The sequence below is a fragment of the Lichenostomus cassidix genome, unplaced genomic scaffold, assembly GCF_008360975.1.
Source record: "Lichenostomus cassidix isolate B80296 unplaced genomic scaffold, HeHo_3.0 HiC_scaffold_821, whole genome shotgun sequence".
Taxonomy (NCBI): Eukaryota; Metazoa; Chordata; class Aves; order Passeriformes; family Meliphagidae; genus Lichenostomus; species Lichenostomus cassidix.
The window spans coordinates 337-21,609 of NW_028147310.1; the positions used below are offsets into that span (position 1 = coordinate 337).

At 46.1% G+C, this 21,273-nt stretch overlaps 1 protein-coding gene across 1 annotated transcript; it reads left to right on the plus strand.

Annotated features, from left to right (window-relative positions):
- Window positions 1–704: 704 nt before the first annotated feature.
- Window positions 705–18,431, plus strand: LOC146423432 (dihydropyrimidinase-related protein 2-like; the record flags this gene model as incomplete). The annotated part of the gene is made up of 7 exons (XM_085044772.1): window positions 705–821; window positions 2,592–2,660; window positions 8,731–8,851; window positions 12,110–12,266; window positions 12,417–12,558; window positions 12,700–12,870; window positions 18,021–18,431. Coding segments are annotated over 7 exons (1,173 nt in total), but the record flags the coding sequence as incomplete, so codon positions are not given.
- Window positions 18,432–21,273: the final 2,842 nt, after the last annotated feature.

Sequence of the window (21,273 nt, forward strand, 5' to 3'; positions counted from 1 at the left end):
GTGTTGTGGGTGTGCCAGGTGTGTCCCTGGGTGTGCCAGGTGTGTCCCTGTGTATCTCAGGTGTGTCCCTGGCTGTCTCAGGTGTGTCCCTGGGTGTGCCAGGTGTGTCCCTGTGAATCTCAGGTGTGTCCCTGGCTGTCTCAGGTGTGTCCCTGGCTGTCTCAGGTCTGTCCCTGGGTGTGCCAGATGTGTCCCTGGGTGTGCCATGTGTGTCCCTGTGTATCCCAGGTGTGTCCCTGGCTGTCTCAGGTGTGTCCCTGGGTGTGCCATGTGTGTCCCTGGGTGTGCTAGGTGTGTCCCTGGGTGTCTCAACTGTGTCCCTGGCTGTCTCAGGTGTGTCCCTGGGTGTCCCTGTGTGTCTCAGGTGTGTCCCTGGCTGTGCCAGGCGTGTCCCTGCGTGTCTCAGGTGTGTTCCTGGGTGTCCCAGGTGTATTCCTGTGTGTCCCTGTGTGTCTCAGCTGTGTCCCAGGCTCTCTCAGCTGTGTCCCTGGCTGTCTCAGGTGTGTCCCTGTGTCCCAGGTGTGTCCCTGGGTGTCCCTGTGTGTCTCAGCTGTGTCCCTGTGTGTCCCAGGTGTGTCCCTGGCTGTCCCAGGTCTGTCCCTGGCTGTCTCAGGTGTGTTCCCTGGTGTCTCAGGTGTGTCCCAGGTGTGTCCCTGGCTGTGCCAGGTGTGTCCCTGTGTCCCAGCTGTGTCCCTGTGTCCCAGCTGTGTCCCTGGCTGACCTGTGCTCTCTGCCCCCAGATTTACGAGGTGCTCAGTGTGATCCGTGACATCGGCGCCACAGCCCAGGTGCACGCTGAGAACGGTGACATCATTGCTGAGGTATGGGCTGGTTGTGCTCTGGGGGATTTGCTCCAAAATGCTGCCAGGGGGTGGAATTCTGCCTCCAGAGACTCCTCCTGGGGAGACAGAGAGCCAGCCGGGATTTTGGGAGTGTGGTGTGGCTGGGTGGGTGGTTTTATCCCCTTTGATGCTGATAAAAGAGGTTTTTGTGGCAGATTTTTTTATTTTTCGGTGGAATTCTCCTTCCAAATGCTGCTCCTGTGCAGCCAGGCAGGTTTTTTGGAGTGTGGTGTGGCTGGGAGAGGGGTGTGAGCAGAGGTGTGTGGTGGTTTTATCCCTTTAGACATTGATAAAACAGGTTTTTGTGGCAGATTTTATAATTTTTGGTGGAATTCTCCCTCCAGAGGCTCTTCCTGTGCAGACAGAGAACCAGCTGGGTTTTTGGGAGTGTGGCAGGGCTGGGTGAGGGAAGTGAGAAGTGTGCAGTGGTTTTATCCCTTTAGACATTGATAAAAGAAGTTTTTGCAGCAGATTTTTAAATTTTTTGGTGGAATTCTCCCTCCAGAGGCTCCTCCTGTGCACACAGAAAACCAGCTGGGATTTTGGGAGTGTGGCAGGGCTGGGTGGGTGGTTTTATTCCCTTTGATGCTGATAAAAGAGGTTTTTGTGGCAGATTTTATAATTTTTGATGGAATTCTCCTTCCAGATGCTCCTCCTATGCAGCCAGGCGGGTTTTTGGGAGCATGGCAGGGCTGGGTGAGGGGTGTGAGGAGAGCTGTGCAGTGGTTTTATCCCCTTTGATGCTGATAAAACAGCTTTTTGGGGCAGACTTTTGGTGGAATTCTCCCTCCAGATGCTTTTCCTGTGCAGACAGAGAGCCAGCCAGGATTTTGGGAGCATGGCAGGGCTGGGTGAGGGAAGTGAGGAAGGCTGTGCAGTGGTTTTATCCCCTTTGATGCTGATAAACTAGGTTTTTGTGGCAGATTTTGTATTTTTTGGTGGAATTCTCCCTCCAGAGGCTCCTCGTGTGCAGACAGAGAGCCAGCCAGGATTTTGGGAGTGTGGCAGGGCTGGGTGAGGGGTCTGAGCAGAGCTGTGCAGTGGTTTAATCCCCTTTGACACTGATAAAACAGGTTTTTGTGGCTGATTTTTGATTTTTTGGTGGGTATTGGGTATCTCTGCCCAGAAGTGAGGAGCTGGGTGTGGCTGTCACTGATCTGCAGGAAATGAGCAGAGGGGAGTGGGAAGGGATGCAGCTTCATGCTGAATTTTGGGGTTCATCCTTCAGGCAGCAGCGAGGGAGAAATGTTAATAAATATATTATTATATAGTATAAATATAATTTTGTATATATTATTATTTATTATTATTTCTTATTTATTATGTATTCCTTATTTGTTATTTCTTATTTCTTATTTCTTATTTCTTACTATTATTTATTATTTATTTTAATATATAATATTATCTATTATAAATATAATTATATTATATTATAAATAAACATATTTATATGTTTATAATAATAATATGTTTATAATAATAACCAAACCAGGTTATTCTCTGGTGATTCTGGTTATATTCCGGTTATTATATCATATTATATTATATTATATTATATTATATTCTGATTATTCTCAGCCAGAGGACAGGATTTTCTGCCAAACCCCATGGGATTTTTAGGCACCACAGATGCTCAAGGATCTCCCTCGTGCCTCTTGCCAGCAGCTGTGTGTGCTGGAGAAAAATCCCTCCTGCTTTAAAAAATAAAATAAAAATAAAATAATTTGTTCTTTTTTCTCTCTGCATTAGGAGCAGCAAAGGATCCTGGAGTTGGGGATCACTGGGCCTGAAGGACATGTGCTGAGCAGACCTGAGGAGGTGAGAACCTCTTTTTAGTCTTCTAATTTGTAATATTTCTGCCTATCCATCAAGTACCTAGTGTTGGGATGAGTGTGGCTGGAAACTTGATTTTTCTGCTTTTTTTTTCTGATTTTTTTCTGCATTTTTTCTGATTTTTTTTTGCATTTTTTCTGATTTTTTTCTGATTTTTCCTGCATTTTTCTGCATTTTTTCTGCATTTTTTCTGCATTTTTTCTGCATTTTTTCTGCTTTTTTCTGCATTTTTTCTGCTTTTTTCTGCATTTTTCTGCTTTTTTTCTGCATTTTTTCTGCATTTTTTCTGCATTTTTTCTGCTTTTTTTCTGCTTTTTTTCTGCTTTTTTTCTGCATTTTTTTCCGATTTTTTCTGCACTTTTTCCTGCATTTTTTCTGCATTTTTTCTGATTTTTTCTGCATTTTTTCTGATTTTTTCTGCATTTTTTCTGCCTTAAAGTAAAATAAAATAAAATCTCCCAAAAACAAACCCCAGGAGTAAGAAAAAGCCTCCAAACTTTGCCTTGGAGGTTGCATTCTTCACTCCCAGCCTTTCAGTATATGTGATATTTGTATTTTGGGTATTTTACTGAAATTTTACCGAATTTTTATTAATTTTTATTCTGAAGGCACAGAAAATGTGTAGCAGAGAGGGGAGATCAGTTAGCCCAGTTATCCTTTACATTTCTCTAGGGATTAGCACCCCGATCCCAAAAATAAAATCCCTAAAATAAATAAAATAAAAAAAAAAAAAAGAAATAAAATGAAATAAAATAAATGAAATGAAATGAAATGAAATAAAATAGAATAAAATCAAATAAAATCCCCCAAAACAACCCCCAGGAGTAAGAAAAAGCCTCCAAACTCTGCCTTGCAGGTTGCATTCTTCACTCCCAGCCCTTCAGTATATGTGATATTTGTATTTTGGGTATTTTACTGGAATTTTACCGAATTTTATTGGGGTTTTACACCAATGAATTAAGAATTTTGCTGAAGGCACAGAAAATGTGTAGCAAAGAGGGGAGATCAGTTAGCCCAGTAAGCCTTTATATTTCTCCAGGGATGAGCACCCCGATCCCAAAAATAAAATCCCAAAAATAAATAAAATAAAATAAAAAAATAAAATAAAATAAAATAAAATAAAATAAAATGAAATAAAATGAAATAAAACAGAATAAAATCAAATAAAATCCCCCAAAACAAACCCCAGGAGTCAGAAAAAGCCTCCAAACCCTGCCTTGGAGGCTGCATTCCTCATCCCAGCCCTTCCACACTCAGAGCTGGCAGCAGCCGTGGCATTGCTGGGCTGTGGCTCCATCTGTCCCTCTGTCCCTCTGTCCCTCTGTCCCTGCAGGATCCCAGGAGCTGCTGCCTGCCAGATGTGCAGCTGAGGCTGTGAGATCATCCCCTGTGCCCCTCGGGCTCCAGGGCCTCCCCTCCCTGCATCAGCCATGGCAGCAGGGATAGAAATCCTTCTGTTGCTTGGGAGGAAATGAAAAAATGTTCTGTTTGAGGAAATAAAAAAATGTTCTGTTTGGACACAGGGAGTGAATCCTCACAGGGTTTGTGTGTGGCTGGAGGAGTTGGGACTTTCTGCTTCCTGAAATCGGGAGCAAAGTCTTGGAGCTTTCCAGTCAACCCTCTAATTTGTGATTTTTTAATCAATTTTTTGGCCTGGCTCAGGATCTCTGTGTGGCTGAAGGAGTTGGGATCTTCTGCTCCCTGAAATTGGGAGAAAATATTTGGAGCTTTCCAGTTACCCCTTTAATTTGGGGTTTTTAAACACCTTTTTTGGCCTGGCTTAGGATTTGTGTGTGGCTGAAGGAGTTGGGATCTTCTGCTTCCTGAAATCAGGAGAAAACATTTGGAGCTTTCCAGTCACACCTCTAATTCGTGATTTTTTTAATGAATTTTTTTGCCTGGCTCAGGATTTGAAGGAGCTGGGATTTTCTGCTCCCTGAAATTGGGAGAAAACGCTTGGAGCTTTCCAGTTACCCCTTTAATTTGGGGTTTTTAAACACATTTTTTGGCCTGGCTCAGGATTTGAAGGAGCTGGGATTTTCTGCTTCCTGAAATTGGGAGCAAACACTTGGAGCTTTCCAGTCACACCTCTAATTTGTGGTTTTTAATCAATTTTTTGGCCTGGCTCAGGAGGTGGGAAGAGCTGCTGCTGGGATAATTCAGGGAGTTCAGTTTGTGTCATTTTCAGAGGAAGCTGCTCTTATCTTCAGGTAAATTATCCAGAGGCATTTCAGTAGGAATATAAACCTTTCTGTTGCTTGGGAGGAAAAAAAATGCTGTTTGGACACAGGCAGTGAATCCTCACCGGATTTGTGTGTGGCTGAAGGAGTTGGGATCTTCTGCTTCCTGAACCTGGGAGGAAACACTTGGAGCTTTCCAGTCACACCTCTAATTCGTGATTTTTTTAATGAATTTTTTGGCCTGGCTCAGGATTTGAAGGAGTTGGGATTTTCTGCTTCCTGAAATTGGGAGAAAACACTTAGAGCTTTCCAGTTACCCCTCTAATTTGTGATTTTTAAACACATTTTTTGGCCTGGCTTAGGATTTGTGTGTGGCTGAAGGAGCTGGGATTTTCTGCTCCCTGAAACTGGGAGAAAACATTTGGAGCTTTCCAGTTACCGCTTTAATTTGGGGTTTTTAAACACATTTTTTGGCCTGGCTCAGGATTTGAAGGAGTTGGGATTTTCTGCTTCCCGAAACTGGGAGCAAACACTTGGAGCTTTCCAGTCACACCTCTAATTCCTGATTTTTTAATGAATTTTTTGGCCTGGCTCAGGATTTGAAGGAGCTGGGATTTTCTGTTTCCTGAAGCTGGGAGAAAACACTTGGAGCTTTCCAGTCACCCATTATAATTTGGGGTTTTTAATCAATTTTTTGGCCTGGCTCAGGGGGTGGGAAGATCTGCTGCTGGGATAATTCAGGGCGTTCAGTTCGTGTTATTTCCAGGGAAAGCTGCTCTTACCTTTGGATAAGCTATCCAGAAGCATTTCAGGAGGAATATAAATCTTTCTGTTGCTTGGGAGGAAATGAAAAAATGCTGTTTGGACACAGGGAGTGAATCCTCACAGGATTTGTGTGTGGCTGGAGGAGCTGGGATCTACTGCTTCCTGAAATTGGGAGAAAACACTTGGAGCTTTCCAGCCACACCTCTAATTCGTGATTTTTTTAATGAATTTTTTGGCCTGGCTCAGGATTTGGAGGAGCTGGGATTTTCTGCTTCCTGAAATTGGGAGCAAACACTTGGAGCTTTCCAGTCACACCTTTGTGATTTTTTTAATGAATTTTTTGGCCTGGCTCAGGATTTGGAGGAGCTGGGATTTTCTGCTTCCTGAAATTGGGAGAAAACACTTGGAGCTCTCCAGTCACATGTCTAATTTGTGTTTTTTTAATGAATTTTTTTGCCTGGCTCAGGATCTGTGCATGGCTGAAGGAGCTGGGATCTTCTGCTTCCTGAAATCGGGAGAAAACATTTGGAGCTTTCCAGTCACACCTTTAATTTGGGGTTTTTAAACACATTTTTTGGCCTGGCTTAGGATCTGTGTGTGGCTAAAGGAGCTGGGATCTTCTGCTTCCTGAACCTGGGAGCAAACACTTGGAGCTCTCTAGTCACACCTCTAATTTGGGGTTTTTAACACATTTTTTGGCCTGGCTCAGGGGGGTGGAAAGAGCTGCTGATGTCCAGGGAGTCCAGTTTGTGTTGTTTTCAGAGGAAGCTGCTCTTACCTTTGGGTAAGTTACCCAGAGGCATTTCAGTAGGAATATGAATCTTTCTGTTGTTTGGGAGGAAAAAAAATGCTCAGTTTAGACAGTGAGTGAATCCTTGCAGGGTTTGTGTGTGGCTGAAGGAGCTGGGATCTTCTGCTTCCTGAAATTGGGAGAAAACATTTGGAGTTTTCCAGCCACCCCTCTAATTCCTGATTTTTTAATAAATTTTTTGGCCTGGCTCAGGATTGGAAGGAGTTGGGATTGTCTGCTTCCTGAAATTGGGAGCAAACACTTGGAGCTTTCCAGTCACATGTCTAATTTGTGGTTTTTAAATTAATTTTTGGGCCTGGCTCAGGATTTGGAGGAGCTGGGATTTTCTGCTCCCTGAAATTGGGAGCAAACACTTGCAGCTTTCCAGTCACACCTCTAATTTGGGGGTTTTTAAACAATTTTTTTGCCTGGCTCAGGATTTGTGTGTGGCTGAAGGAGTTGGGATCTTCTGCTTCCTGAACCTGGGAGAAAACACTTGGAGCTCTCCAGTCACCCCTTTAATTTGTGATTTTTTAATCAATTTTTTGGCCTGGCTCAGGGGGTGGGAAGAGCTGCTGCTGGGATAATTCAGGGAGTTCAGTTTGTGTCATTTCCAGAGGAAAGCTGCTCTTACCCTTGAGGTTCTGGACATCAAACCCACTGTATGCAGAGCTCATCCCTCCTGGCTGCAGCACTGCAGGGACTCTGTGCTTTTCAAAACACCCCTGGGCTCTGACAAGGGCCAAATCCCAAATTCCTGTTGGCTCCAGGCTCTGCTGTGTCCCTCTGGGGTGCTGGTGACACCAGAATTGGCTTTTCCTGCTGCCCTTTAGGGGATGCAAAGCCCATCCTGAGGATGGTTGGCATCTGAGTGGAGAGTCTCAATTCAGAACTCCAAACCTGCAGGAGTTGCTGAGTGAATCTGAAATATTTATTAACTCAAAACTCCCACTCATTTCAGAGAGAATTGCATCAGAGAAGCAATCAGGGGGTGACCAAGTGCATTTTGGGTTTTGAAATGCACCCAGCTGAGCTCCAGGCTGGCAGGAATTGAGGCTCAGATTGAGGCTGAAGTGGCACTGCTGGCTCAGGGCTTTATTTCTGCTCACCTCTGTCACCTGGGCTGAGCTGAGGGGACAACATTCAGGACATTATTTCAGCCAGAAAAGGGCTGGGGTTGAGGCAGCACCATCCCAAGCCAGCCTCACCCATCACTTTCTGGAAAACTCTCCCTCCTCACAGCTCAGTGATGAATTTTCAGAGCGATACGTCATGTTTTGTTTTTATTTCAGCCACAAAAACGCTGGAAGCACAGCCAGTCCAAGTGCTCCAGGAAATGTCTGTCTTCTTTTTTTTTGTTGTTGTTGTTTTTATTGGGTTTTTTTGGTTTTTTTTCCAAGAGAACTGCTGTGCTAAGGCTTCCAACTCATCCTGGTAATTGCAAACATTCCTCTCCGGACTACTTGTTGGGTTATTGTTATTTTACTGTCACCATAGCATTTGGGCACAAGGCAGGGACTTGACAGCCCTGTGCACAGAATATTCTCCTGCTGCCTCACAGCTGCTCAAAATGCACAAAATCCTGGGGGTGTGTAGGAAAGGTGGTGATGAGAGGGGAGAGCAGCTTGGTGTCATTTGATTTCTGTGGTCAATTTGATTTTCTGTGGTTTGATTTCTGGGCATTTTCTGGCTCTGAGGTGGGAAATGCCTTCTCACTGCTTTGATGCCTTGAGGGACTTAGCTAAAACAGAGGTTAGACAGAATTAAGAGAATAAAAAGCAGATAAATTTATTGAAAGCCTTCAGGTGCATTCAGGGCACTCACAGCTCACCCAGGGCTACACCCAAAATGGACAGCAGGGCACCAGTTTGTCATATTTTATAAGTTTTTTTATAAAGTCACAAGTTTTTCATACAAGTTCTGTCCATTTGCATCTCAGGGTTAATCCTCCAATTACAGCTTCAGCTAATGAAGTCAATCACTCCAAGTTTGCTCCCCCAGTTCATTCACTGCTGTTTCCATATCTTGGGGCTCTGAGGCAGTGAGGTGTCCTTGAGTTTAGAGAGGTTTGGAGAGGAATTATTTTGTCTAAAAACAAGAGAGAACAGCAACTTAGCACCCTGAAGGGAGCCCAGAGTTACACACTAGAGGATTACAGGATTAATGGATATATACAGATATATGGATAATGGATAAATACAGAAAAATGGAAAATACAGAATGTAAAATCCTAAGGCATCTCCCTGTTTCCTGGGCCCCAGCAGGCTCTGTGAGCCCTGAAGATGCTGTGCTTCCCCTGACCTGCTGCTCTGTTCCCCAGGTGGAGGCTGAGGCTGTGAACAGAGCAATAACCATTGCCAACCAGACCAACTGCCCGCTGTACATCACCAAGGTGATGAGCAAAAGCGCTGCTGATGTCATTGCTCAAGCCAGGAAAAAGGGTAAGTTATTTCCCCCTTAGCTCATGCACTGCAGCTCCTGCCAACAGCAGCTTCACCCCTGCAGGAAAAGCTGCTTTTTTCCAGTGTTATCATCCAGGCTGTTTATTAAAAAAGTCCCAAGCAGCTCCTTCTGCCTCATCTCCCCCAGACAAGGATTCAGTGGTTGTGTCAGCCAGGAGCTGCTGGTTCTGCTCAGCCCTGGGCTTGTTTCCTCACTCTGAGCCCTGTGCCTCCTCTGTGATCCCCCAGAGTCATTCCCTGCTCTCTCCATGCCCTGAATCCCCCTGGAGATGCAGCTGGCTGCTCCTTCCAGCTGCTGTGGCTTTCCCTAGCTGCTCGGGGTCAGCAGGGATTCCTGATGCAGATCTCGACTCAGCAGCCCTGCTGCATTCAGCTGGAGCAGCCAGAGCCCACAGATTCCTGCTGGGCTTTCTTGTGGAATAGCTGCTCCTCCCGTGCTGGAGCTGCCAGCCTGACATCCCAGCAGGGATTGGGATCCAGTTTGGGAATTGCCTGGGATAACTCTGCTCCAGGATGCTGCACAAAGCAGGGATTGGGATCCAGTTTGGGAATTGCCTGGGATAACTCTGCTCCAGGATGCTGCACAAAGCCAATCTCAGCCCTGTTGCTGCGTCTCTCCTCTCAGCTTGGGAAGGAGCTGAGCTGCTCTGAGGGCTGCAGGAGCTTCCCCAAGCCCTGCTCCTGCAGAGAACCAAGGCTGCCCACAGCATGATCTCTGTCTGCTGCTCTATCCTGTGACTAAACCCCTCACTGCTATTTCGAGCTGCTCGGGGTGGGTGAGTAACCAGGAGGGATGATTTCCCCCCTTCTTCCCTCCCTCGGCTTGGATTGGATTTTCTGCCTCCTGAATAAGCCTGGATGGGTGTAGAGATGACATCACTTTCCATCTGGCTGTTTGGAGTGAGAAGAGCTGATTTCCAGCAGTGTTTTGGTCCCGTGATTCAGGAGGATTGATTCCCGAGGTTCGTGGGAACTGCCAGGGATAAACCTTCCTCTCCCAGCTCCATCTTGGGGGATCATCCTGAAGGAAGACGTGGCTGCACCCCAAAGCTTCATCCCCCCTGGAAAGAGCTTGATTTCTCCATGCAGCTGAATCCTGACAGCCAAGGAATCTTCCCTTCCCTTTTCCAGATGAAATACTGGAGCAATGTGCACCGCAGAGGTGGAGCACAGACCCAAACACCACCTTGCTGCCTCCTCACTGCCCTCAGCCCACCAGCTGCAAGTGCAGTGGGGTTTTGGGATGCAGGACCACACACTGGGATCACAGGAAGCCATAAAACCCAGCTTGGCTTGGGTGGATGTCCTCCTGCCTGAGGAAGGTGCTGGGATTATCCCAGAGGAATGATCCACGGGGTTTTCTTCACCCAGCCAGACCACGCAGTTTCCATTCAGAAAAGCGTTTTCTCCTTAAAAGGAGAGTTTGGGGTACAAATGCTGCCCCTTCCTCTGTTCTTTTATTCAAACAACTCCATTTAAATGCTGCACAGTAACCCAGCAGGGCCACACACACTCCCAGACAACAGAGGAAACACAACTGCAGCCATCCCAGGCGAAAACAAGCCGGGATTGATTGGCTGGCCGGGGAAGAACGGACTTTATTTAAAGCCAGATGTTGCCAGTGGGGTTTTTTTGGAGGACATTCCCTGCAGACTGGCAGAGCTGAGCCCCGAAGACATCCCTCCCTGCAGAACAATCCCCACAGTGTGCTGCTTTCCCATTAATAACCAGCGTGTGTTTGGCCCCGCCGTGATTTCAGCCCCTATTTATGGGCTGTGATGTCAGGGAGCTTCTTCCTGTGCTGCTGGAAACCCTCTGGCAGAGGCTGTTCTGCCCCTCGTGTGCCAGCAGGGGCTGGGAGCTGGAAAATCCTCGTCCTGCCTCGGGAATGGGATGTGTTTTTCCATAGGATTGGCACTCAGGGGGTTTTGTTCTGCCCCTGGCAGAGCTGCAGCGTGGAGGGTGAGGTGTGCAGCTCCTTCAGGGAGTGCTGAAGGAAGGATTTGGGGGATCACTGCACCAAAAGCAGCTTTACTGGGGCTGGATTTGGTTGAGAGGAGCTCAGCCCTTGATTTGAGCTCTCCAACAGCAATTTAAATGTTCCCATTGCTTTGGGAGCACTGGGAGAGTTTTGGCTTCTCTATTTTCTACCTTCCTCACCTATGTAAGTATTACAGAACCCCTGCAAAAACACAAATCCAGGCAGGAATTGATTGTCCTGAGCCCCAAAAGATACCACAGCAGCTCTGGCAATGCAGTGAAAGAAATATCCTGTATTTTCACCCTGCTGAGCAGCTCTGGCCATCCCTCTGCCCGTTTTCCTGCCTGTTCAGGGCTGGCATGGAGCAGATTTTGGGTGCATTTGGTGAGCAGAGCCCCGGGGCTGCCAGCTGGGGCTGCTTTGGAAGCTGCAGCACTGCTGGCTGTGCAGATGGAGCTTTGCATTGCAGCCTGCAGAGCATCCTGGCCTGGAGGAGCTGCTCTTCCTTCATGTGGTTCCAGAAATGTTAACGAGGAGGAAAAACGCCCTGGACAGTCAGGAGAGGCAGTTTTACTCCCCAGAGCTGCTGTGTGCCTCGGGGGGATCATAGAGCTCCTCTGAGCTGCGTTTGTGGACCAAAAATTCTGATATTTCCCCTGGTTTTGGCTTGTTTTGTGTCCAGAAAAACTTCCCTGGTGGGGATTTTCTCCCACCTGGTCTATGCAGAGAACTTTCTCCAAGAAAGCTGGCTTACATATTAATGTATAAAATCACTGCAAGCCTGGTTTTTTCATTCTCCTTCTACCACATCTCTTCCAGATCTCACTGGATCTCCTCACACCCTGAATTCCCCTCAGCCTCTTCCACAAAGTTCTTGATCCTGGATAAATAAATAATAAAATAAATCGATAAATAAATATTTATTTATTTAAAATATTTAATTATATTTTATATAATTAAATATGAATTAATATTTATTTAAAATATTTTAAAAAATTTAATTAAAAATATATATAAACAGTAAAATTAATCTTCCCAGTTACCATTTGGAGGACAACTAACCAGTGCCAATCTCTGCAGTTGTCAGGATTTGTGCACATTTTGCTGCTCCCAGCTCTCCTCAGGGGCAATATCTTTATTTCATGCTGCAGAGGAAATGCCAGCAGTGCCAGTCCTGCTCTGGGAGGATATTCCTGCCAGGAAACCAGGCTGGAAATGCCAATCTCAGCGGGTTTGTGTGTTCCTCTGTCCCACAGGCACTGTGGTTTATGGAGAGCCCATCACAGCCAGCCTGGGCACTGATGGATCTCATTACTGGAGCAAGAACTGGGCCAAGGCAGCAGCGTTTGTGACATCGCCACCGCTGAGCCCTGACCCCACCACCCCTGATTTCCTCAACTCCCTGCTCTCCTGGTGAGTGCAAATCTCTGTGTTTAAACACATCATTCACCAGGAAACAAGTGGGGTAAAATCAAGGCTGGTGTTGCCAGCGAGGAAAAAGCTGTTTTTACCTTTTTGGGTAAAATAAAATACCTTAAAATTCCTCTTGTTGTTTTTTTCCAGTGGAGATCTCCAGGTGACTGGCAGTGCCCACTGCACCTTCAACACTGCTCAGAAAGCTGTTGGCAAGGACAACTTCACCCTGATCCCCGAGGGGACCAATGGCACTGAGGAGAGGATGTCCATCATCTGGGACAAGGCTGTGGTAGGTTTTTGGACATTTAGAGGGAAAGGAGAAACAACACACTGAGAATGTGTGATTTCCTTGTCATGCTCCTTCCCCTTGGGGTTTTTCTCCATCTGCTGAGCTGATGGAACCACTCAGTGACCCCGTGGTGTCCCCTAGGTGACTGGGAAGATGGATGAGAACCAGTTTGTGGCTGTGACCAGCACGAATGCAGCCAAAATCTTCAACCTGTACCCTCGGAAAGGCCGCATCGCCGTGGGCTCTGATGCTGACCTGGTCATCTGGGACCCTGACAGCGTCAAGACAATCTCTGCCAAGACTCACAACATCGTAAGGATGTCCATCCCCTGCCATTCCCTGCCATTCCCTGCCATTCCCAGCCATTCCCAGCCATTCCCTGCCATTCCCTGCCATTCCCTGCCCTTCCCTGCCCTTTCCTGCCATCCCCTGCCCTTCCCTGCCATTCCCTGCCCTTCCCTGCCCTTCCCTGCCCTTCCCTGCCCTTCCCTGCCCTTTCCTGCCATCCCCTGCCATTCCCTGCCATTCCCTGCCATTCCCTGTCCTTCCCTGCCCTTCTCTGCCATTCCCTGCCATCCCCTGCCCTTCCCTGCCTGCCATTCCCTGCCATTCCCTGCCCTTCCCTGCCATTCCCTGCCCTTCCCTGCCATCCCCTGCCCTTCCCTGCTTCCTTGCCCTGTAAGATTTGTAGCCAGTAGGATTAGAGGGTCTGTTTGTCAGTTTTGGATGGTTGGGACAGAGATGAGAGATCTCTGAAGTCAGGTCTGAGAGCATGGGGTTTATTGTGAAATAAATAAACCCCATGGGTGGGTGTAGGAGAGCTGCCAGGGGTGCCAGACACAGCTCAAAGCAGGTCAGAGAAGCAAGAGAGGGAGAGTAGAAGAGGAGCAGAAAAGAGAGAGTGAGAGAGAGAGAAAAAGCAAGAGGAAGACAGAGATGGAGATTGAGATTCCGGTTGCCATTTACAATACAATAAATCATCTTCTGTGTTGAATATTCTAATTTTCATTAGCCAATCTAGAACAAGCTACAAACCCTACAACATCTACATACAACCTATAAGAATCGTTCCATTACCATACAGGGTTATATTTTAAATATTCTAATTCTCATTACCCAATCCAGAACAAGCTCCAAACCCTACAACATTCACACACAACCTATAAGAATCATCCCATTACCACACAGGGTTATATTTTAAACCCTAAAAACTGCTTTTTGGCCCCTCTGCCATCAGGCAGGCTCTGCTCTGACCCTTGGAGCTGTCTGCAGGCAGAGGGGATTGTTCCATCCAGAGGGGATTGTTCCACCCAGAGGGGATTGTTCCACCCAGAGGGGATTGTTCCACCCAGAGGATCACCTCCAGTGGCCAAACCATTGTTTCCTAGTTATTCCTCAACTCAAACCTTGTCTTCATCTCAATTTCCCTTATATTTTCCATATTCTCAGCTTGTCTTCATCTTAATTTCCCTTATATTTTCCATGTTCTCAGCATCTTTTGCCAGGTAATCATATTTCTAAGGCTTTCCTATTTCATCTTCCCCACCATTCCCCCTCTCCTCCTCGGTGCTGCCAGCAGCAGAGCTCAGCACAGCCCAGGGCTTGTTTTCCCCAAATCTGAATCCCTCACTGAGCTGTGGGAGCAGATTAAGCCCAAATCTGGGATCACATGGATTCCCCTGGGAGCAAGGAGTGTTTCTGCCCTTCCTGAGTGTTGGCTGGTTGGATCTGAGCACACAGACAGCTCTTTGAGTCCTCAGAAATATCAAAAGGCCTCGTAGGACAATGGGGTGTTTATGACATTCCCAGGGAATGGGAGCTGCTCCTCTCTTTTCCCTGCAGCTTTATCAGCTCAGGGAACACTTTTGCTGGAAATCTGGCTCAGATCCAGGGGCTGGGTGGATTTCCAGCCCCTCCTGCTCTGTCCCACATGTGGATTCAGGATTTTCCTAGTGCTCACCAGCACCCAAACCACCCAGCCCTTCCCTTCCTTCTCCTGCAGCTCTGTGGTGACACTTTGGGGACACTTCTGCTGTGTCCCCTGCCTCACAGCTGGCCCTGCAGGCTGTGGGAATGTGCAGAAGATCCCAGAGCAGAGCTGCCTGCAGCCTCCCTGTGACATTGGAGCTCCTGGCTCAGAGAAAGCAGCCACTGTTTGCATTTGTTGACAGCTTGTTTCCCTGCTGGCCATGAACCTATGGAATGTCTCCCTGGAAAAAAAACAAACTCCTTGTTCTTTTCTCCCCTGAATGCTTTCATTCACTCTGGAGCTGAAGGAGCAAAATTTTCTTCCACACTTGGATCCCTGGGCGCATTCACAAAGAAACTTTTTTTTTAAAAAAAACAGAAAAAAAAAAAGGTTTGGTTCATTTCCCTGTGACTTAACTCTGTGCCAGAATTGGTCACAGATGGCCTGGCTTCATCCTGACCCTGCTGAGGCTTCTGAGAGAGGAATTCCAGGAGTTTGGTCACTTCAGTCGCCTCAGAGGTGCTCCCAGACTCCTTCCAGTCTGGAGAGGAGTGAATTGGAGGAGGAAACTCTGGGATTCACTGCTTTAGGTGCCAGATTTTGTGGTCTGAGCTGGTTTTGTGCTTCTGAACGGCTCAGAGAGCTGCAAGTCGTTAGGGTGGAGTGTTAGAAAGTCATTGCCATTTAATTGCTGTTGCCTTTAGGAAGTGACCTGAGCTCTTGACATTTCCTGACACGCAACTCCCAGACTTTCCCTTTTGTGGGAATGCCCCAGTGCAGTCAGCACTGGATTTTGGGTGGATCTGGGCAGGGCTGAAGGAGAACCAGCTCCATTCAGAGAGATTTCTGTTTGCTGAGAGCTGCAGGTTCCCTAAAATCCTGACTCTGAGTGAGGCCTCAGCACCCAGCTGTGGCCAAAGAGCTTGGAGGATGAAGGGCTGTGCTTCCCAAGAGTTTGAAGGAAATCACAGTTTTTCTTTGTTCACAAATCCATCTCTGACCTCCTCTGCTGCCATCACTTCTCCTGCTGTGCTTGGTGTCACACCTGGAGGGTCTGGAGAGCTTCAGGTTGGACATCAGCAGGAATTCCCTCATGGAAAGGGTGATCAGAGCTGCCCAGGGAGGTTTGGAATCCTCATCCCTGGAGGTGACACCGAGTGCTCCAGGCTGGGGACAAGATTGGGCACAGCTCGGCCTCAGTGACCTCAGAGCTCTTCCCAACCTCAACGACTCCATAATTCTGTATTTTTTATATCTCTCTGCACTTTGCCTTCTGCTGGAGGAGCAGCTAACCCAAGTGATGCCCTGGGATCATCCTGCTTTGGCCAAGCAGACAACAAAAGGCCCTTTGACAGTCAGGCTCAGGGACACCCTCTGATTATGTGGCCTTGCATGATTGTTACTTCTTTGAAATGTTCCAGCCACTTAGGGGTATTTTCCAAGAATTCACACTGCTCTTGCCACTCTCTGGCAAGGCAAACCAGGAGCTGGGGAGGGAGGTGGTGTTGTTCTTGGAAGCAGCATAATCCATAAGCTCTGTCCCAGCTCCTGCTGTGCCACCAGAGTTTTTTCCAGGCTGGATTTGGTTCAGGTTGGGTTGAACCACTGGCCTGGCTGATTGCAGAGCTGCTCTCAGGCTGCCCATACTTATAACACACTTCAAGGGCAAACTCCATCATTAAGTGGGTAAAAGAGACCTGCCTTTGACTCTGGGATGGTCACTGGGGTGACAGTCCCCAAATTACATGGTTGCAGAGCATCTCACTCCAGGCTGTTTGTATTTGCAGTGATTCCTGTCAAAGTTGCCTTTTTTCCCATGGTGTGATGTTTCCAATCCTGTTAATTGAGGATGAGCAATCCCATTAGAGTGAAACAAGATTGTCCAGCTCCCTGACTACCCATCGACCAAAACACTGGTTTAGAATCCAGATTTTTCACAATTATGATTTTTAGGAGGAAAGTCAAAGCTTTATTTAGCTCCTAAATCCCTCCCAGCTCAGCAGGATAGGAGCCTAAATGCATTTAAACAGGGAGGTTCTGAGATATTCTCATTTGAAGTTGTTTTTTTCCTTTGCCCAGAGAAGCTGTGGCTGCTCCTGGATCCCTGGAAGAGTCCAAGGCCAGGCTGGACAGGGCTGGGAACAACCTGGGACAGTGGAAAGTGTCCCAGCCAGGGCAGGAGTGGGATGGGATGAACTCTAAAATCCCTCACTGAGGTTTGGGAATCCCAACCCATTCTGGGATTCTTTACAAATCTCATCTCAATGGAAATTTTGCATTAATAAACCCCCAAACTTAGCCTGATAATTACGAGCAGCCTTTTTTTAAATCCCAGCAAACACAGCTCAGGTAAACACTGCTGAGTTTGCTTCCACCTGTCCTTAAAATTTTATCAATTAGCATGGCTGGTGATTACTAATTAAAGCCCAGCAGGTCCTGCTGGGGGAATATGTTTGCCTCATGTACAACCATTCAAAACCAGCCATTCAGAACCAAACCTGTCTTTGATAATGCCTGAATTTGCCTGACAGGGGAGAGGACACTGAGCTGAGCTGCTGAGAATTGAAGAAGTTTTATTTCTAGATGAAATAATTTGTTAGGAGAAATGATTTTGCAGTTTGAAGTGTTGTTCTCTCCTGGACAGCTCTTGAGCTGGGTTGGTTCTGCTGGACGTTGCAAATCCCATTCCTTGCAAATCTCATTCCTTGCACATCCCATTCCTTGCACATCCCATTCCTTGCAAATCCCATTCCTTGCAAATCCCATTCCTTGCAAATCCCATTCCTTGTAAATCCCATTCCTTGCAAATCCCATTCCTTGCAAATCCCATTCCTTGCACATCCCATTCCTTGCAAATCCCATTCCTTGCACATCCCATTCCTTGCAAATCCCATTCCTTGCAAATCCCATTCCTTGCAAATCCCATTCCTTGCAAATCCCATTCCTTGTAAATCCCATTCCTTGCAAATCCCATTCCTTGCAAATCCCATTCCTTGCACATCCCATTCCTTGCAAATCCCATTCCTTGCACATCCCATTCCTTGCAAATCCCATTCCTTGCAAATCCCATTCCTTGCAAATCCCATTCCTTGCAAATCCCATTCCTTGTAAATCCCATTCCTTGCAAATCCCATTCCTTGCAAATCCCATTCCTTGCACATCCCATTCCTTGCAAATCCCATTCCTTGCACATCCCATTCCTTGCACATCCCATTCCTTCCAAATCCCATTCCTTGCAAATCCCATTCCTTGCACATCCCATTCCTTGCACATCCCATTCCTTGCAAATCCTATTCCTTGCAAATCTGATTCCTTGCAAATCCTATTCTTTGCACATCCCATTCCTTGCATATCCCATTCCTTGCACATCCCATTCCTTGCAAATCCCATTCCTTGCAAATCCCATTCCTTGCAAATCCACCCAAACCCACCCACACCCACCCCAAACCCACCCAAACCACCCCAAATCATCTTCCCTCTTTTCCATTTGCAGTCTCTGGAGTACAACATCTTCGAGGGCATGGAGTGCCGTGGCTCTCCCCTGGTGGTGATCAGCCAGGGCAAGATCGTGCTGGAGGATGGCAACCTGCATGTCACCGAGGGCTCGGGGAGGTACATCCCCCGGAAACCCTTCCCTGACTTCGTCTACAAGCGCATCAAAGCCAGGAGCAGGGTGAGTGGGATGGGCACTGCACCTTTGGCATCTCCCTCTGAGATAAAGTGGCTAAAAAAGAGATTTTTCTGTCTGGCTCTGGCTGTGCTGCTGTGCCTGAATGGAAACCACGTTTGGCTCATTCCTGTGCTGGTGTTGCTGTTCACTCGAGTGGTTTATAGGGATGTGTTATCTTATTGTGTGTTATTATGCAGGTTTTGCTTTTTGGGTCTTTAATTCTCTGGGTGATGATGCCTTTAGGTGATGCCTAAAGCAGGGATTACCTGAAACAGAGGTCAAAGTTAGGAGAATAACTTGGTTAGGAGAATACAAAAGCAGAATAACTTAGTTAGGGAAATAAAATCAGATTAATTTATTAAAGGCCTTTAGGTACATTCAGGGCAGACAGAGCTCACTCCAGAGGCTACACCCAAAATGGACAGTGAGTCACGAGTTCTTCACATTTTATAAGTTCTGTAATTAACAAATTGAGCCTCAATCCTCCAATTACACCTTCAGCTGATGATGTCAATCAGCCCAAGTTTGCTCCCCGATTCACTGCTGGTTCCATGTTTTGGGGCTCTAAGACAGCACCTTGGATTTTCCAACAGAGAGGAGTTGTTTTGTCTAAAACTCTGGGAACAGAGGTTTTTAGCACTTTCTATGGAGCCTAAAGCTGCACAGCAAAGCTACAGAAACATGAGAAATAGAAGTTATAATCCTCAAGGCATCATGGGGACACCCAACCAGAAAATGTGTGCAGTCTGTCCAGGAGTCAAACTGCACAGAACCCAGCAGTTTCTCCTGTGAACAAAGGTCCCAGGAGAAGTTCCCAATGGCATTTATACATCAAACCTCTCAGCAGCAATTTGGAGTTTATTGTTACAGATAAGTTATGCTGCTTTCCCTCCTGCCAGATACCATCAGATGCTCTTGTCTGGTGACTGGTGACTCACAGGCACAGCCTACAGACTGCTTAAAAGGGAGAATATTCTATTTTTGAGAGGCTAAAATAGTTGGAAAGCGATTCTGTAAAACACAGCCATTCAGAGTCTTTTGATAATGCCTGAATTTGCCTGACAGGGGAGATGACACTGAGCTCAGCTGCTGAGAATTTAAGAAGTTTTATTTCTAGATGAAATAATTTGTGAGGAGAAATGATTTTGCAGTTTGAGGTGTTGCCCTCTCCTGGACAGCTCCTGAGCTGGGTTGGTTCTGCTGGCCACGAGGGATCCTCCCATTCCTTGCAAATCATCTTCCCTTAATTGTTCTTTCTGAAGAAATTGCAAGTTATCCAAATTACAGCCTGGCCTAATTGAGCCCCGTGGAGCATAGATCCCTGATTTCTGCTGCCTCCTGCTCTCCCACAGCAGCCCATGGCTGACCTGTAAATCCAATTGGGCAGCATCTCAACTGGAATAATTGCATTTATCCCAATCTGCAGCTGCAGGGCTGCTGAGGGAAGCCAGCCTGGCTCCTCTGCCTGGCTCAGCGTTTGGGGGATGAGTAATAAAGTGCAGTTTAGGGCTGTCAGGAGCCTTTAATCCCACAGCTAGGTTGGGATCATGAAAGGACAGCACCTGCAGGGCAGGGGACAGACTGGCTGGAGCCACAGCACATCCCGTGGTGCTTGGTAATTAGCAGGAATTCTGGGCTGCACAAAAATCTGGAGGTGTGTGTAAAACCTAACCCCATTCCCTACTCCCTGTGCCCCACAGCAAGGGTTACCCAAGGATTTTGGGGTTTTTGGGGTGCCAGGGAGCTTTGGGGGGCTCAGGGACTCAGAGCCCCCTGAGCTCTCTGTGGTGGAAGGAGTTGAGCTGCACAAACACTGGTTTAGGTTGTAGGAAAATAGAGCAAATTTACCTTGTTTGCTGCAAAAATGGTTGGGTTGGACAGAGACACAGATGTGTTTTATATGAGTATAGATATAAAATAGAAATAGGTATAGATATAGGGAAGATATGGAGATAGATGTAGATATAGATACAGATATAGACATTATATAGATACAGAATTACATATAAAATAGAAATAGATACAGATATAATACAGACATAGATATAAAGATATAGATAAATATAGATAGAGGTATAGATAGATATAGATATAATAGAGATACAGAGATACAGAGATATAGATATAATAGATATATAGATATATAGATATAAAGATATGGACATAATACGGGTATAAAATACAAATAGATATGGATATAGATATAGATATAGATATAGATATAGATATAGATATAGATATAGATATAATACAGATGTAGATATAGGACTAGATATTGAATAGAAATAGATACAGGCTTAGATATAGATATAGGTATTATACAGATATAAAGATAGATATCAATATGGATATAATGTAGATATGGATATAAAATAGATGTATGAAGATATAATACAGATATAGATATACAGAACTAGATACAAATAGAAATAGATACAGATATGGATTTCAAATAGATGCATAAAGACATAATACAGATATAGATATACAGAACTAGATACAAAATAGAAATAGATATAGATATAGACATTATATAGGTATAGTACAGGTATAGATAAATTGCAGATATAGATATAAAGATATAGATATATGAGTATAATACAGATACAAAACAGATATAGATATAGATATAGATATAGATATAGATATAGATATAGATATAGATATAGATATAGATATAGATGATACCGATATAGATATAAAATAAATACAGATAAAGAGCAGCTCCCCAGGGATTTGCACAGAGGAGTTGCTGCACACTCTCTAATCCTCTTCCTGAGAACCAATCCCAAACTGTGTGTCACTGGCTGAGCCACATCTGGGCAGCTGTTGGGCTGTATTCTGGCTGTGTTCTGGCTGTGTTCAGGCTGTGTTCTGCCTGTGTTCTGCCTGTGTTCAGGCTATGTTGGGTTGTGTTCTGCCTGTGTTCAGCCTGTGTTCAGGCTGTGTTCTGCCTGTGTTCAGGCTGTGTTCTGCCTGTGTTCAGGCTGTGTTCTGCCTGTGTTCAGGCTGTGTTCTGCCTGTGTTCAGGCTATGTTGGGTTGTGTTCTGCCTGTGTTCAGGCTGTGTTCAGGCT